Source organism: Rutidosis leptorrhynchoides, chromosome 2 (genome assembly GCF_046630445.1).
Source record: "Rutidosis leptorrhynchoides isolate AG116_Rl617_1_P2 chromosome 2, CSIRO_AGI_Rlap_v1, whole genome shotgun sequence".
In the NCBI taxonomy this organism is placed as follows: Eukaryota; Viridiplantae; Streptophyta; class Magnoliopsida; order Asterales; family Asteraceae; genus Rutidosis; species Rutidosis leptorrhynchoides.
The window spans coordinates 55,210,130-55,229,083 of NC_092334.1; the positions used below are offsets into that span (position 1 = coordinate 55,210,130).

General features: G+C 36.2%; 1 protein-coding gene and 1 pseudogene across 1 annotated transcript; one reads left to right on the forward strand and one right to left on the reverse strand.

Annotated features, from left to right (window-relative positions):
* Positions 1–2,003: 2,003 nt before the first annotated feature.
* LOC139887884 (putative 1-phosphatidylinositol-3-phosphate 5-kinase FAB1D) lies at positions 2,004–12,801 on the reverse strand (annotated as a pseudogene).
* A 5,092-nt stretch (positions 12,802–17,893) lies between these two features.
* Positions 17,894–18,763, forward strand: LOC139887885 (uncharacterized). Its single transcript, XM_071870932.1, has 3 exons — positions 17,894–17,910; positions 18,007–18,206; positions 18,312–18,763. Exons 1-3 carry the CDS (start codon positions 17,894–17,896, stop codon positions 18,761–18,763), a joined length of 669 nt encoding a protein of 222 aa, XP_071727033.1.
* Positions 18,764–18,954: the final 191 nt, after the last annotated feature.

The window sequence follows — 18,954 nt, forward strand, 5'->3', positions numbered from 1 at the left end:
CATTATGCAAAACTAACTCCATTCCCGTGTCAAATTTCAAACAAACATCTCCAATACCAACGATCTTTGATAACCCGGCATTACCCATCCTAGCAAATCCATAGTCACCTGGAGTGTAAGATGAGAAGTGATCTCTACAAATTGCAACATGACATGTAGCACCACTATCAACAATCCAACTCGTGTCATCATGAGTAAGATTGATCATATCATAATCAATACAAACAAAGAACTCATCTGTGATAGCGTTAACTTCAACCTTATCATCATCAACACCATCACTTTTCTTTTGTTTATTCTTGTCATATGCCTTTTTCTTCTCATTCTTCAACTTTGGACAATACCACTTTGTGTGCCCCTTTTCATGACAATTATAACACTCAACGTTAGCAAATTTGCCTTTGCATGAGCTGCTACGATGATTGCCTCTTTTACCCTGACCTCTACTATGACTTCTTCCCCGCGTTTCTGTGACCAAGATATCTGACTGTGAAGAGGAACCTTGTGACTTTCTTCTCATCTCTTCATTCAATATACTACCCTTAGCCAATTCCATGGTGATAGTACCATTCGGTGCAGAGTTGGACAAAGATGTCCTAAAAGTCTCCCAAGAGTCTGGTAATGTACCAAGTAACCAGAGACCTTGAATCTCATCCTCAAACTTGATACCCATACCTGCAAGCTGATTTATAATACCCTGATATGCATTTAGGTGATCTGTAATAGGAGTCCCATCATTATACTTCAAAGCCATCATCTGCTTAATTAAGAACAACTTGTTATTCTCAGTCTTTCGTTCATATAACTGCTCAAGCTTTTTCCATAAGGCTTTAGCATCAGTCTCCCCAGTAATATGATTCACAACATTATCATCAACCCACTGCCGAATATACCCACATACTTGTCTATGCAAAATTTTCCATTGAGCATCAGATTTTTCCTCAGGTTTATCCTCAGTAAAAACAGGCAAATAATAATCTTTCACATAAAGAAGATCCTCCATCTTGCCTTTCCAAACATGATAATTTGAACCATTTAAACTAATCATTTTACTTGTATTAGCTTCCATCTTTCACACAAGTCAATAAAAAAAAACCTTAAGCTCTAGATACCAATTTGATGGGAAAATAGTCACAACGGACAATCTACAAAGCGAAAACAAACCCGTTTGACCAATACTTTCCCGACCCGTATGAACCCATGAGGATGCTAACAAACAAGCTATACCACAATCACCACAAATCAGTCCCAATTCTGTCCCAAATCAGTAAATACGAAATAAATAAGCACACACAATGCACACGAGACTTTTTACGTGGAAAACCTCTCAAAATCGAGAGTAAAAACCACGGGACTCGTAAGCCACTTAAATTCCACTATCATCAACAAAGAGAGCAATACAATAATCCTTCTCTAGATCAACTAGAGGCATACAACATCATCATACTCTTGAACAACAATAATCAACAAGTATATGAAACAATTTAAAGACAAAAGAGGAAATTCGTCACCCAATAATCTGCTCTCTGTTCCAGCAGCAAAATCACGAGCTACAGACCTCTTTAGACGAATTCAACGGTTGAAAACGTTGGCACTGATGTCAGGAAGACACAGCCCAAAAATGAAGAAGATTCAACGGTCGGATCTCCGGGGATCGTCTCTTTTATGGACTGCTGTAGCTAAAAACGGAAATTGGGGTTTTCTCCTTTTTTCTTAAAACTCTCTGATCTCTCTCTTAATGAAAAATGGATCTGCACTTGGAGTTCAAAATGCCTAGAATGCTTGACCAAGTCAACAAGCATTTTGGGCCTAATTTGTTGGGCTTTGACATTTGGGCTAAACTTAAATATAAACCCAACAATGAATACCAATTAAGGTTCACAGGTAGTCATCAATTTATGCTAATAACTGCATCTAGTCAATTGCTATCATACGCATTCAAACAAAATTGTGCTAATAACCTTCATGATAGTAACAGATTAAATTCTCATGACCAAGGTGATTTAATTCTCATGAGATTTTGAATCAGAAGACACACAAAGGCTGCAACGGTTAGACGGTCTTTGAGAGCACCAATCATTTGGAACAATGAGAAAGTTAGTGTCGATGAAATTTCTTAATCTTTTTCTGTATTCACTCGGAGGGATTATAGTCGGCAATTGGTCTTTAGGAGCAATAAAAGACTTGCACTTGTTCTCAACTTTCTTGTCCCAAGTATACTGTCCAAGATAATCAATTATGCCACACACACTCTTTTTGCTCCGAGTCCACTCCCACCAACAATGAATGATCCATCACTTTAATTGACTGAAAACATATAAAATAAAAATTACATGCAAGTCCCTAAATAATACGGAGTAATAAAAAATATAAATATATTCCAAACATGGCAAGTAATAATGTGCCTCACTCACCTTAAGAAAGGCGGTGTCATTCCATATGGCCCTTTGCAAGTTGTGCTTCGCTTTTATAGTAACATATAAGGGGAAAACATTCATGTCGTTAACAAAATTCTGGTCCAAAACAACATCTCCTGGATCATCGACAGCAGCATCATTGAAACGCTCATACACTTTTCCTTTCAGATCATACTGTTTAGTAACTTTCCGGTCATATATAACATTTTCCATCACAATCAGATTGCGTGTTTTCCCTCTTTTTTTATCCTGCACCTGCAATCATTAATTTTATTTTATATGGATAGTAAATAACATACATAATTACATAATACATAATGTAACTTAAAAAGAAAGATAAATGTGGTAATCTCAACCCGTTAAGCTCGGTGAGTGGGTGGAATCGGATGGATTAACTCAGATATTCTAACTCACTAATTACTTATAAATTTATTGGGACAAAAATGTTTCTGTATCAACCAACCTGGCCCGTATCCACAAGTACCAAAAATTACATGTTGCCTAGTGTACCACCTCTAAAAAAATCCAATCAATTATGTAATGAAAGAACAAAAAAGAAAGAGGAAAAAGGAACCTGATAAATCCCTAGTACTTTTGCTAGGCATGTCTCGTTTCTGAGATTAAAGCACTGGTTCATGTACCCGAAATAGGCCGAACCAAACTTGATAAATGATTGAAACTCTTTGTCCTTGATTTCCTTAATGATGAAACGGCCATCAATACTTTTAGAAAAGAATGCTTTACTTTTTCCTCCCTTTGCATTCCAATTCTTGCAAGCGCTTAACGAAGAACTATAATCTAATTCAGATAAGCCACATTGCCCACGAAGATCCAAGAATGCTTTAGAAAATAAAAAACCTACTGAATATTTCTCGTCTGATGTAACCAAAGAAATAACTCGATCGGGTTGCCCCGAAGAAAAAGAATCAGATAAAGTATCAGACTCCACGGAATCCAATGCACTTGCTATTAAACTGCATACATCATCATCAACTTCTTCATTCAAAAATTTTACTTGCATTGGATCGTAATGCTTGACATTCCAATGCGGCAGAGACACGGAGTAAGTAGTGGTAGCTACTGTAAAGTATCTAAACACTGCAACCATGGATCCCAATCTGCAAGTTTTACAAAATCAAAGTATCGATCAAATAGTAGCTAGGTTCCATAAAAAAGTCAACTGGTTATATTTTAATTGCAAGTGACAATGTCAACATCGGTCAATCGGATAGAAAATTTAATAAATCAGTCTCAAAGGAAACGGGTGGTCAAATGAGTATTCAGATAGAGAATAGCCCACAATGAATATATCTATTAAATTAGTTGTGTGTACTCCATATTTGAAACTCCAATTGCTGACAGCAAAACTTGCAAAATTTTGGAACAGTGTCTTGTTTCAGTTTAGCCCACCACAACCTGTTTCAAGCGGCACTTAATTTTTTTTCCCCATATTGGCCCACTATCCAACCCACACAACTTACCACCTCAAATTTAAAAATGATAATTTTTTAAAAATCCTTACTTTTGACCCCAACCAACCATCTACACCTTATTTGACATGTTCCCCTTTTATTATATATAGTTAGAGATGATATAACATGAATCTGAATTGACCCTTTCATAAGTAAATGGATCAAAAACAGACAGACATACATACTGTAAGTAAAGTGAGATGGACAAGTGGGGGTTTGAGGGGTATACCCAAAAAAGTGCAAGTAGTCGGAAGAATGGCCACAAGCACCACAACCAGATAATGGTACTTGCCATGAAGACTGGTTTGAGAATCCCAGCTCTAGAAACTTCCCAAATGATAAACTGCGAGTAGCATCTGAAAGCAATACTCGTTTTGTAAACTTTAAACTTCCAGGTTCACATTGGCCACAACAACCCCACATCCAAAGCTTTCCTTCATCTTGACCAGGCAAGTGCTTTTCTATCGGAAGACGCTTTACTTGAATAGTGAGTTGCTTATTGTGATGTCTATAATAGTCAAGATGCGCTTCGGGTACTTCCTTACAGCTTCCACAAGGAACCAGGTTCTGCTCCTGCATACATCGCATCATAACTCACAACTTTGAGTGACAATTAATTACAAGATCATCAAGCATGCATCACATAATGACATTTGTATGAAAATGGGTCAACTAAGGTACAGTTGCATTTGTTTAATAATAGGTGGTCAGGAGATGTAGATTATAATTACTGTTCAAAACAATAAAATTAAAATAAAAGAAGTTTAAACCCTGATTGAATAAATAGACAAGTACTCTCTGTTCTCAAATGTTTATAACACGTCCTTCCTGACTTGTTGAAAAATTAGGAAAGAATACAAGGCTAAAAGATGTTTGTGAACTGGGTGGGTGGTTACGCACAACTCAGTCAAGTCTGATCGGCTTTAGCCCACGCAACAAACCACCTATTAGGCTTGTGTGACCGAGCTTACTCTTTTTTGCCAACTGACCGAACTCTAGTCAAAACTAAAAAGTAAATTGTGTTTAATAGCATGAAGCTAGTGAGCTAAAAAAAATCAATGTTCTATTATTATAAAAACAAACAAGATAAAAGTTTAGAATAAACCTGGTTTAGTAAGTTTTGTAAAAACTTTCCAAGTGGAACATCAAAATAGCTGTAGAAGTTGATTAAGGAAAAACTTTGCTCACAATTTGTCCCACTAGTCACATTTCGTCTAAACCTCAAAACCAATATACTCTCTGAATCTAAAACCGAATTGAGAACAGTCGGGTCATATGGCTCATATTTTTCAGAGTATAAAGTAGACCCTTGTGAACCAAGATCATCAGATACAGTTTCATTGGAACCATCCGAGACAGGAATATCACTTGTAGAGATCGGATCAGTTTCATGAGTCGACTCGTTGGTTATTGGAACATTAGTATCACTGTTGTCTGGAAATATATTGATCATCCCATCGGGGGCAGCTGTAGAAAACAACGCAACCTGTTGATCAATAAAAAACGGAATCTCACGGATCAAGTGATATGCCATAATAACCGCAAACTCCACAACACATTTGATTCTCTTAAGTTCATTTATGTGAGCTCCTTTGACCAAAATCTGCATGTAGCATTTAACATTTACGGGGTCATTGATTAACAAGTTGTAGTAGCAGTAGCAAACAAAGTAAACAACAATTATTTCTCCCATTATACTAAAGCATGACCAAATTTGGCGGTTTACTTAAAGCAAATCAAATGACACAGTACTATTTTTTACCTTCTTAACACTTTTTTGATACTTTCTAAAATATCTTTTAATCTTTAATGTATTTTTATAAATTCATTATATAAATATAATAATTAGTAATTTATTAAAACTAAAACCAACCGTAACGGCCATTGGCGTCTCAAGATACATTAGACTCTCGTTTGGCTTTCTTTCACTTTTAAAAAACTCATCAACATGTTCTTCTACAATATCTTCAAGATTAAACAATTCACACTCCTTCAGCTCTTGGCCACACAAGTTATCCGAGGACAAGATCGGTGAGCCAGTAAAACGAGCAACTATATCCAATCGATGTTGTTCCATTTCTGTAACTAAAGTCGCCCTTTTTCCAAGGATATAATTCCGAATATCATCGGATGCAGTTTTCTCAACCATGATAACGCTTGGATTCAACTGCTCTATCATGTCGATAACATACCCTGCTCTATTCTTCTCCTGGTTTTGCATATATAGTAAGTATTTATTAGAGGCAATAACAGATAGATAGGGATGCAATTTGAACAACACTATTAGATTAATTACTGTAATAAATTTAGAAACCTTGGATTGGCCTGGGATTATGTATTTATGGTTACTGTATAATAATTAAGCACTTTTTTTAAATTAAACAAGTCAAATGAGTTTAGTAATAATAATTACTTTTGATATATATAATTCCCATATGTTAAATATTTATAAAATTAAATTAAACTAAATTCTAGGATAAAGGAACAATCATTGCCTCCAAAGATGACATTTCCTCAGATGAACAACCAAGCGCACCCTTGATCAATAGCAACTTGGGCTTTTCGAATCTTTTCGGCATTTCCTTGTGAGCTGCATGCTTTTTAAAGACTAGGCCTTTAATAACTTGACTGCAACGTATAAACCAAATATATTGTAAATAAAAATAAAAAAAGAACAACATACAATACAAAATAAAATAGAAAGAGACCTATAAGACGATTAGAAAAGTATTATACAGTAACATTAACTGATCTAATTTGGTATGGTAAAAAAACAAACTTCCCACTTATAAGGTGTAAAAGTTTCTACAAACAGAAAGTATACAAAAATATAGCAATATGGAAATAATACTAGTATAACATTAGCTGATCTAATTTGGTATGGTAAAAAACAAACTTCCCACTTATAAAGTGTAAATGACCTTTTTTTTGTTATAGTTAGTCTTTAAAGTAATTTCACAATAGAAATAGAAATTGAATAAAAATATAAATACTAGGTTGAAGTAAGAGAATAAGAAAACCTTTCGTTCGGGTATCAGTAGGACTACATTTGACCTTAACATATCCATCAGGATCCATAATTTCTTTTCCTTCAAAAGCATCGTTTATCAAATATTCAGCAGCTTCCCATGATAAATCTGTAACTTTATCCACCCAATTATCACCATCAATTTCAGTACAACTAGATTTAACAAGACCCTCCACAAGTGCCTTCAATTTCCCTTTCATAACGGTTTCCTTCGCTTTTTTGGCTTCTTTTTCAAGACTACTAAGATTCCTTGCTTTCTCCCATTTTATGCCATCACCGTACTCCACGTCTTCATTATCATCATATGTAAAAACACTACTCTCAATACCATCCGTATTATTTTCAGGTTCAGGTGGAAACCAAATTTGAGTATCAACAACATATTCATCTGAAAGAATACAGTCAACAGCTAAAGATATTTCAAAATGAAAAGAAATGTGTTTTAATAATAAGTTGTATTGTTTGCAAGAAACTAAAGCTCTTAAATGCAGCTGGACTAGCCGATGATTTCAAAGGAGAAATCAAATTATCATAACTCACTTCACCACAAAATTCTATCAAATACAGATAACTCGAAATTTGAGAGGGAAATTGACAAAAATGTGTGTATATGTTTGTCTGTGAATAAATTAACTAAGGGTAATAAAATATATGTTTGTTTTAGTGGAACAAATTTTTTTATTGTTAAACAAGTTAGGGGGGATTGGTGATGAAAGAGATGGCCTGTATATGTTTAAGAAACTGATGGATATGTTTTTCTTGCTCTCTCTGTGTATGTTGATGATATTCTCAGAACTGGAATAGTTTGACTAAAATTGAGAAGTTTAAAACTTATATGAATTCTAACTTTATGGTTATGGATTTAGGTTGGAATTGAAATTCTGAATGTTGAATTCGTATGAGTCAAAGAAAGTATTGTTTAGAGTTATTGCATGAGTTTGGTTTACTAGGCTGTAAACATGTTTCTGTTCCTGTTGAACAGAATGTTTCTTGAAATACTGAGGCAAGTAAAAATGATTTGACTATTGAGAATATTAGACAATATGATAATATAGTTGGAAAATTGATTTATTTTAACTATGACCAGACATATCCTTTGTTGTGCATTGTTTAAGTTAGTTTATGCACAATCCTTTACAATCTCATTTTAAACTTGCACTTCATATGTTAAGTTATTTAAAACTATCTCCCGGTAAATGTATTACTATTGTCAAATCTAAGGATTATAACTTAAGTGCATATGTTGATGCTGACCTGGCAAAGTCAATGTTTTAAAGAGGTTTATTGTGTTTTTATGAAAGATTCTTTGGTTGCTTGAAAAAGCAAGAAACATAATGTAACTTGTGAGGTGATCTGGATTCTGAAAGTATTAAATGATCTTAAAGTTCCTCTTCACTTTAAAAATAAATATGCTATTCAAATGGCTGCTAATCCAGATTTGATTGAAGTAGATGTTCATTTTATTTGAGAAAAGGTTAGTACTAGGATTATAAACACTATTAAAATTGATTCAGAAGATCAAGTTGTCAAGTTGCTGATATTTTCACTAACGATTTAAGTGTTAAAAAACATAACTATTTTTGTAAAAGATTAGGTTTCTTGACTTGTTCCAGAATAAGATTGAAGGGGGGTCATGAAATATGTTTATAGTATCCAATCTTATTCTTTTGTTTATTCTACTTTTGTTCTTTTTACTTGTTTTATTTTGTTTAAGAAAACATCTCAGGGCATTTTCTAGAATTATTAAAGTTTGGAGAGCCTTTTTGGAATCATAAAGACTTCAGTGACGCTTTCTGGAATATGAAGATTCTGGAGAGTGTTTAACCTTTTCCTTTTATTATTTTATATTATTATTATTATTATTATTATTATTATTATTATTATGGATTTGGATTATATATTCATCACTCGCACAATACAAAAAATTTCTTCACCTCTATATTACTCTTATTATTATTATTATTAATTATTATTATTATTATTATTATTATTATTATTATTATTATTATTATTATTATAATAATAATAAACTTAAAAGTATTAAAACTTACAAAAAATTAGTGGGGAGCCTAGAGACAATCTGGGCCCCCACACCTCTAGCAATAGCAAAACCTATCCTAGTAAAAATATGAGCAGCAGCACCGGCACCAATATCTTGCGCCATCGAACTCTTCTGAACCCGCTTTAGCAAAGAAACAGCATCCTTTTCTAATTCCCCAAGGGAAGAAAATGAGAAAGGAATGAAACCATAACCAATCGTCTGACAGCTAGATTCGTACTTGACCCGCTTCCGACGAGCCGCATCAACCACAGCACGTCCAGGGACAAAGTCAGAAAGCCCAGACTGTGTCAAAGGAGAAGACCCTGTCAAGTCAACACAAACATCGCGACCACAATCCCAGGAATAAAGTAACACATCTGCAGGTCTGAGGGCCCTGTCGTTCCCTCCAGACAACCCAATGTCAACCTCCTTTCTCGCTGAAATCCCAGATCGATAACAAACATCAACAAGAGAATCCCGAACAACATTATGTCGATGCTTAATACCCACCATACCAGCACAAGACACCGCGTGATCCCCGAAAATATCCCCAGTAAAAACCCTTGAACAGGCAGAGCATGCCGTCGAGATAGAGAACAATGGAACACCCAACCGGTAGCACAACACACATCGGTAAGTCTTTGCGTTCATCGTCTGACCCAACCCCAAAATAGGGACTGCCCTTAGCCAAGCAGAGGTGTGATCACCCTGTTGCGATTTCCATAAGGCCGATTGTCGGGGAGATAACGAAAAAGTGGATTCTGCAGAAGCGGTAACCTTTGTGAAATAAACATCTGTCAATTTCTTCATGAGTATTGGGGCAGCGACCTCACTCGGATTACCTAAAATATCAAACCCAACTGTTTTATTAAACAGACCCAATGCATCTTCAAAAGCACGACCAAGACCAACAATACTCGCATGACGAAGTAGCTTGGTCTGCAATCCAGCAGACTGTAATCGAGAAGCCAGAAAAGCATAATGACGAACATCTCCCGCAGAATAAACACCAAGCCCTCCAAATGCAAATGGCAAGGTGGCAAGCCGCCACTGCCAATCACCAAACCCAGGCCCTGAAGCAGTAACAATACGCTCCAAGGAAGATCGAAGGGCTCCATCGAAAGCGCGTTGAGCCGCCTCAAATATACTAGGAGGACAAGTACGCAAGGAAAAGTAGAGTTTAGAAACTCCCGTACATGCCCTAAGCAACAACAACTCACACTGAGGATCATCAAGCTTAGCAACCTTATCCATAAGCGCAATGGACTTGGTCACCCTTTGCATCACCAGTTCACTACTAAAACCAGGATCGGAACTTGCGAGGGCCCCAAGCAACTTAACACCATTTAAAGGCCGAGCAATATTAGGAGGAAAGACACCTACTTGCCTGCTGCGAGGGTCCTCCGTAGGCCAGAAAATTTCTGTTTTTTCAACGTTGAGATGCAGCCCAAAACGAGGCCCATCCTCCATAATCAAATGCAAAACCTTCCCCACCACCAAAGTGTCCCCAATAATAGTACCATCATCCAAATACCACGCCTGAAGACAAACCTCAAAATTATCTCTGATTTTAGAAACCAAGGGTTGTAGGACCAAAGCAAAAAGCAGCGGACCAAGGGGATCACCCTGTTGCACCCCCTGAGAAGACCATAATGTGTGGTTCCCATAATACAATCTGGCTGGATTAGAGTAGCAAAATTCAACCCACCGAGAAAGGCTCGGACAAAGGCGGCGAACTTCACGTAACATGACCGTACGATCAACTAGATTGAAGGCATTTTGAAAATCAACTAATAACATAGAGAGGCCAACATCAGAGCCACGATCCTCAATCAGCCGATTCACAGCATGAAGAATAGCCTCACCACCTGAAGAAACACCAACACCAAACTGAAGACCATCGAAGTAACTTCCCAAAGACTGGCCAACCATAGCAGCGCCAACCTTCGAAACAAGACGTCGCCAAACAGTACCCACAGCTATAGGACGAAGACCACCGCCGGGCTTGACAAGCGGTGTGAGGGGAGCACTAGCAATATACTCCCCTAATTCCATAGGGCACCTTCCAGCTAGAAAGAGATTAACGACTCCGGTAATAGAGCCAACCAACTCATCCGAAACTGCCACAGCAGCACCACTCGAGCAATCCATAAGGTGTTGTGCACGTAAACCATCCCTACCACATGAAGTGCCCCGAGGAAAACTTTTAATCTGGCCCAAAACAACAGCAGAAGTCGTAACGAGGTGAAGGTGATCAACCGTCATATCAGGCAAGGATGGAGCGATAGAAGAAGGGTGCTTAGACAGCAAGTCCGCCAGTGTGGCGTCATTATAAGGAGCAACGCCTGATGAAGAAAGAACACGAGCTGCAGCGGTGTAATGGCCATCACAAATCTTCCTACGACACTGCTTAATATTACGCTCTTCCAAATCAAGGACCTCATCATCAACCACTGACAACATAGGAGAATCCTCTGCCAAATACTCCCTCACAAGCTGTAAACTCCCACCCGCTGTCCCCCAAGAGCAAATAGCACGGGAAATATTCTCTTCCTGATGCCGACGCTTAATCGAAGACCTAGACTCACGACTACTCCGTGGCCGAAAGGTTTTAAGGGTACAAAGGGGTAACACCAACAAAGAGACCCAACTAGAAATGTCATCAGGCTTAAAGATCACCTTATCAAGAGCACCTTTCAAAACCCGAGAAAACCCCAAACGACACTTGGGAGGGATAGACTTAACCGTGCGAAACCCCTTAGAGAACAACTGATCCAGGAGAGCCACGTCAAAACCATCGTTATGATCACGCACCGAACCATCCTCAATACACAGTCGAGCAGGAGAAGAGGGAGCTAGTGGCTTGGAAAAATTATGAAGCACAAAACGAACAACACCATTTCCCTCATCGGGGGGCGGCACATCCGGGCCCCTACCATGACGGCACTTAGCACGTACCGTGTGTGTTTTGTAGCAAACACCACATAACCAAATCCCCATACGCCTAAAAGTAACATCAGCCTCAGTATAAACACCCAAATTAGAAGTAAGAGAATGTCGAGTGATATCCCGCGCATCGATACCACAATGACGATCACTAAGATGCTTGATAAGAGAACTTCTAACAAGCCCATTTCCACTCCCATTTTGACAGCCACTAAGACCCACAAAGGGACAATGAAACTTCACTGTGGCATGCGACATAACTGCACACAACCTTCAGTTGTAGTGCATAGCTAAAATGACAGAGACAAAATCCCCATACACCAATAAAATTATAACCATGAAGCCAAGAAAAAACTCATAGGGGACTTTTAACAAACACCTTGTGGACTTTTATTATTATTATTATTATTATTATTAATTTTTTGGTTGATACTCCTATTCTGATTCTTTGATTAGTTACTGTTTGCTTCTCTGGTTGAAGTCAATTTGGTGTTCTGGTGATTCGATTCATAAACTTTACACATACATCATTTTGACACCTTTTTAATTAATTAATTTTATTTTATTTATTTTGTGTTGGAGTCTTTTTTTTTTTAATCTTTTAAGCAGGGTGGTAGTTTAAAAACTACTTTACTTTTTTTAATTACGGAGTAATAAATACGGAACATTTTTTAAGAGTGAAGGGCTTGTGTATTCAATATTAAAGGTACATGTTGGTAAGATTCTCATCTTTTATTACATATAGTTATAGTTATATATAGTTATAACGAAGACGCCACTACATCACAAAATATATATCGATTCTCCGAGATTACCAGACGTCTGTGTCCGCATGATCCGCCGCTGCGGTGGCGGCGGTTGATCTGACGAACTACTTCCTCCGCCTCTTGTCGTCATTTAACGTCAAGTTCAAATCACCGACTCAGATACAGTAACCAGACTCCAACATTATACTTCAAATCTGGTTCAAAAGCAAACAAAATGACAAAAATGTAATAAAGCAACAAATAGAAGAAAACTACCACACGCAAAATTGCAAAATAAGAAGAGATTAAAACGTAGAAATGGCGAGTTTTACTTACATTTGACTAAACAAGGTTACTGGGATTTTGATCGGAAGAATGGAGCAAACCCTAGGAGAGAGAAAAGGAAAAAGTAGTGAGATTATGGAGGTGTTGGGATGGGAGACTGTGTACTGCAACTTTAAAAGAAAGGTGTTGGGATGGGGGAGTCTGTACTGCAACTTTAAAAGAAAGGAAATGATATTTTCACAATAATTTTTACTTGTTCCACGGTAATTTCATACTTCATTCTCAAAATATTTTTAAAAAAATTATTAAAAAAACTTTACAAAGTTTGTGTAATGTTATCATTATGTGGAACAGGTAAATTGATGTTGAAAATATTAATCCCCAACTTAAAAGAAAGGAGTGTGATATGTAAAATCATTTTTTACATATACACAATTAAAACATGTTTAATAGCAAGGTTGAAAAAGACGCGAGACGGGGTCGAAACAATCGGGCCTCTAAAACGTCGAGTCGAGGTCGAGACGGTCAATACGGGTGTCGAGACGGATGTTGACTTACGTTGACTTTTATATATATACACATATTTTAAAGTCAAAAAACCTTCGTTGGCAAGTTTGTACTTATAATCGCTGTTATCGTTAACATAATACAAAAACGAACATTAAACTACGTCAATTTTGATTGATTTGACAGACTTATGACCAATTTTAACCGAATTTTTAACTTTTGACCGGCGTTGACCAGACTTATCCTGCCTTTGACCTGACTTTTGACCGTTGACCGGCTTATTAGAAGACGGGACGGGGTCGAAACGGTCTAGTCACCAAAATGTCGCAACGGGCGTTGCTACGAACGCAAATGACGTCGTTTACAACAATGCTTAATAGTATTATACGCATGTTTAGTGGTGTATGTGTAAAAGATGGTTGTGTACATATGATCACGCTTAAAAGAAATAAAGTAGAGAGAAATTGGATTGGAGCCAAAAGAATATATAATAAAATTGTACTTTTTTCGTCTCATTATAAGTATGTACTTACATTTTGCATACAGTTTTAGGAAATCTCACTAACCTCAATTTTCATCAGTAAGAAATCTTCTCTTTTCAGAATAACCTATTTTTATTGATTCAAATACAACATGAACATTTAAAATGGAATATTCTAAAATAAAAATATGAACACTTATAGTGAGACAGAAATAGTAACTTACTTTTTGTGAGTTTACGGTCACCGCTTGACTCTTGAATCATTGTATCATACGGTCATACCACGATATGAATCAAAATTAACTTTAGAACAAATGATTTCTAGGAACCCGCCTCTACTTAAATAGTTGGTCTCTTCAAATAATCTGAATAAAATATCTGTCATCCTTTTATTCAGTTGCTAACCCAACATACTTTGAAAGAACATTATTATGACGTAGTGCTACTTAGTAAAGGGTTAGAAATTTGCCATTGAAGTTTAGCTTAATTAATATCTTGTCATGATGAACAATTACACTATTTCACATTTAAGATTATGTATCACAACACCTTTATAACTTTATTATTATATATTACTAGTTTATAACTCACGATTTCGCGGACTATATAACACGAGTTAATATTATATTGACTCGTGTTAATATTATATAACACGAGTTAATATTATATTGAGTATATTTTTAGAAGAAATGTACATGAATAAAAATACATATACATATGAAGTTTAAATTAAACGATGTAGTTTTTGACTAAAGGCATGTCTCCATAAAACTTAATTGCTACAAACATGTCTTTTATAATATAAATCCCTAACTAACGTTCTTTTTTAAGAAAGGTAACATCTATATCTTTAAATTCTTTTCAAATTTTAAAATCACTATTACATTTTCACATCAGATTACTAAATTTCATAGTTATTCAATTACAAAAATTTCAATTGAATCAAAAACTTCATTCCATTGAAGATATTGATCTCATTCTCCGTGATACAAATCAAATCCACTCATCTTTAGATGTAACTAGTTATCGAACCCTCGCTTCGCGCCAGGGGTTCGATTTTCAATGTATTTTATTGCGTTTAGTAAAATTATTTTGTGGCTAACGATGATGTCGTTGAAGCGCAACTCAAGTCGAACTAAAAGATATAACCCGTGAGAGATTTAAATGTTATTTTAAATTAACAATATATGTGCATCTCCGCGTTTCGCTATGGAATTGTCGACTTTTAAAAATTTAAAGCAAAATCAACGTGTATGAAAAGTACTCCAAATATTTAGCGTTTTTAAAAAAATGTCCGTTTTGCGTATAGCTAGTGACATTGTGTTCCTAAAATTATTTCGAGTTTAACGATGGTGTCGGAAAAATTTAACTCGTTGCGAGCGAGAAGATATGACCCGTTGAATATTTGGGTGGAGTTTATTTAAGATTTTTTATGAAAATGGTTATTTGACACTTTACCCCCCTGTTTGGGGGGTCGATTTGAATTTTTCAAAAAAGTGTGGGGGCTTTGTTGGTAAAATGAAATTTAGTTAAATTTTTTTTTTTAAAGGTGAAAAGTCGAAATTGACCCTGGTTACTATTCATAACGTTTGTTAGTTAATATGTAAATGTAAATTTGCTTATACATAAACAAACACAAACCCATATTCGATGATTCCGGTGACGCTTGTTACACGTTATCACACCGGCATCACTCACATCACATGTACATCACCTTCGTTGGTCTTATTGTCATTAACAACCAACTTTGAGAGTTACTAACAATGCTATTTCTAGTTGACGGAAAGAAATATCTATGAGAATGTTAATCACACATGTAGACGATTAATTTGATTGTATTTGGCGTTTCATAACAATAATAATCAAAAGTGTTGAAAACTAAAAATATATTCTTAATAAAAAAAATATTTTGAACTGAAATCTTGATTTTACAGGGCTACAACGGCGACCATGCTAAAGATTAGGGGATGAGTTTATTTAATGAAAAGAAACTATATTACTAGATAATAAAAGAGAAGATGATTTATCTAAATTAAAAATTAAAATAACTCGATTAGGGAAATATTTTTTTATAGAACATGGGTTTAGTAAATATGTTTTATAAAGACAAAACCTTCATGATTTTTGACTAGGTTGTCAAATACTAGTACATAATATAGTAAGTCAAGTAGTCTTTTATAACAAATTTAATGATCGTGATTTACATTAATTTGTAAATTATAAGGATCATTAATAACTTGATATCTATTCTGTATAAGGTTAATATGGCTCGAATTAAATCAAACGCTACAAAGATTGTAGGGTTAGAAATTGATGAAGAATGGGTCGAGAATCCAACACTAATCAAAGATTATGTTTTGGGCTTTTTCTGTTCTCTGTTTACAGCCCAAAGTAATTATGTAAGTCCGATGGACTGGGCCTCAGTGGGCCTGCACAGAATCGATTCCCAGCAGGCTGCTATTCTTGAGCTGCAGTTTTCGGAAAGTGAAATCAAGAAGGTTATTATAAATTTTGATGGCGATAAAACCCCGGGACCGGATGGGTTTTCTTTAAATTTTTTCAAGAAAGGGTGGCGTTTTCTTAAAGACGATTTAATTTCAATCATGTCTCAATTTCATGATACCGCAAAACTCCCAAGTGGGTTTAACTCTTCGTTTGTCGTTCTTATTCCGAAATCGAATTGTCCGAAGATGATTGAGCACATGAGGCCTATTAGTCTCATTAACGCCCCGTATAAAATGATCTCAAAATCTATTGCAAATAGACTACGCTTGGTTGTTTTGGATGTGGTAAGTATTAATCTTCCAAACCGTTTATTGATCGATGGAGTAATGTTAGTAAACGAAATATGGCACTTAGCTAAAAGGAGGAAAAAATGTGTTGACTTCTTGAAAATCGATTTTTCGAAAGCATATGATTGCGTCTCGCATTCATTTTTGTTGGAGGTTATGTTTCATATGGGGTTTGGGCCAAGGTTCTTAAAATGGATAAAAGCTTGTATTTCCAACGTAAAATTCTCGGTTTTAATCAATGGGTCGCCGTCAAAGGAAGGTGTCATGAAGAGAGGTCTAAGGCAAGGTGATCCACTTTCGCCTTTCCTTTTTATTTTGGTTACCGAGGTCTTGAGTAAATTGTTGTCGAATGCAATGCAATGTGGAAGGTTAAAAGGAGTTTCCATTGATAGATTTATTAGTGTTAACCATTCTCAATACGCGGATGACACTATTATTTTTGCTCACCCGTCATTAGAAGAAATGATTTGTATTCGCCAAATTCTTGATCGGTTTTTTGATCTCTCGGGCTTGAAGATGAACCCCGCAAAAACAGTCTTATATGGTGTAAACGTGAACAATAAAGAATTGGAGACTTTTGCGGGTGTGTTTGAATGTAAGGTTGGATCGTTTCCTTTCGATTACCTCGGGGTGCCAATTGGGGCAAACTATAGGAGAGAAGTTACATGGAGCCCGATTATCAAAAAATTTAGAAAGAAGCTATCGGGATGGAAAGGTAGATGTCTTTCAACGGGTGGTAGACTTATAATGGTTAATGCGGTTCTTACAAGTGTTCTTATTCATTTCATGTCCTTATTCAAAGCTCCTAAAAGTGTTATTAAAAAGTTGGAGAGACTTCGTCGAAACTTCGTTTGGAATGGTGAGGTAGACGCTAGAAAAATGGCGATGGTTAGATGGGATAAAGTGTGTCTTCCGAAAGAATGTGGAGGTCTTGGAGTTGTTCCGCTACGGATAAAAAATCTTGCTCTTTTGGCTAAATGATGGATCAAAATTAACTCCAATCAAGAAGCTTTATAGAAAAATTGTATCATGGAGCATTTTGGTCCTAACCCTCCTGGTAACCTACTGTCTTATATTTCTAATGTCAAGAGAGGGAAGCTTTCATGTGTTTGGAGAGATATTTGAAACCTTCAAAATATTGATGAATTATATGATATTCTTTGTCCGCAAAGTTGGAAATGGAAGATTGGCAAATGTACGCGTATTTGTTTTTGGGACGATATTTGGGTGGGCGTGTCGAAATTGAGGGATCAATTCCTGGGCTTATATCTCAAATCCTCTAAAAATTCAGGCGTTTAGCGGAGATGTTCCAAGTCAGTGACTTAGGGGTGGTCGAATGGGACTTTGGTTTTACGGTTAGTTTAAATGCATATGATGATATTCAAGTCCAAACTTTAAAGGTATTGTTAAGAGTTACGGTATTTGAACCCGATAAAGAAGATTCTATCTTATGGATCCACTCGGTTGACAAATTGTATTCGGTAGCAGAAGGTATACGAGTGATGGTGACTTCTAATCCATATGTAGAGTTTGATTGGTTAAAGGTCGTGTAGAATAAGTGCGTTCCTTCAAAAATCGCTATTTTTCATTGGTTAGCAATACAAGGCGGGATCCCGGTTAAGGAAGTGTTGAGCTATAGACGACGTCTTCGTAATGGGATGGATGACAAGTGTGTTTGGTGTGACGTTCATATTGAGTCGATCGACCATCTCTTGCTTCATTGTTCATGGTCTCGAAACATTTGGTCGGCTTTGTTCAATTGGCGGGATGTTTCATGGGTAATGCCATCTTCCGTCTGTAATTTTTCTATCGATTGTTTTCATGGTTTAGGTCGTAAAGCTAAAAAAGCGTGGAGATTGATCGGTCCGACTACGTATTGGTTCATTTGGATAGAGAGAAATGATTTGGTTTTTAATGATGTTCGTAAACCGTGGCCCATAATAGTTGATCAAGTGAAGTTGAAGGTCTTTCAATGGTTGGCTAATGCAAATATTGTGAAGGGATTTCAATTTTATATTTGGAAGGAGCAACCATGGCTTCTAATTTGAGTAATTGCTTCTAGTGTATACTGTAATGTTCTTGTTTTTGTTTAGAGGTTGGCTTGTAAAGGGGTTCATGGACATGTCCATAAACCTTTTAGAGTTTTTTTTGTGTTGCTTGGAATTTACTTCAAGCCTTGATGTAATGTAAGCTTTCACTCTTTGTGAAATGCTTTTCAATAGAATCTCCTTTTGCCAAA

What these genes read in the sequence shown, in the direction of transcription:
- LOC139887885 (XM_071870932.1), top strand. An exon ending in ATTGTATTCGGTAGCAGAAG is followed by an intron (nt 18,207 to 18,311) that starts GTATACGAGTGA and finishes TTCATTGGTTAG; the next exon opens with CAATACAAGGCGGGATCCCG.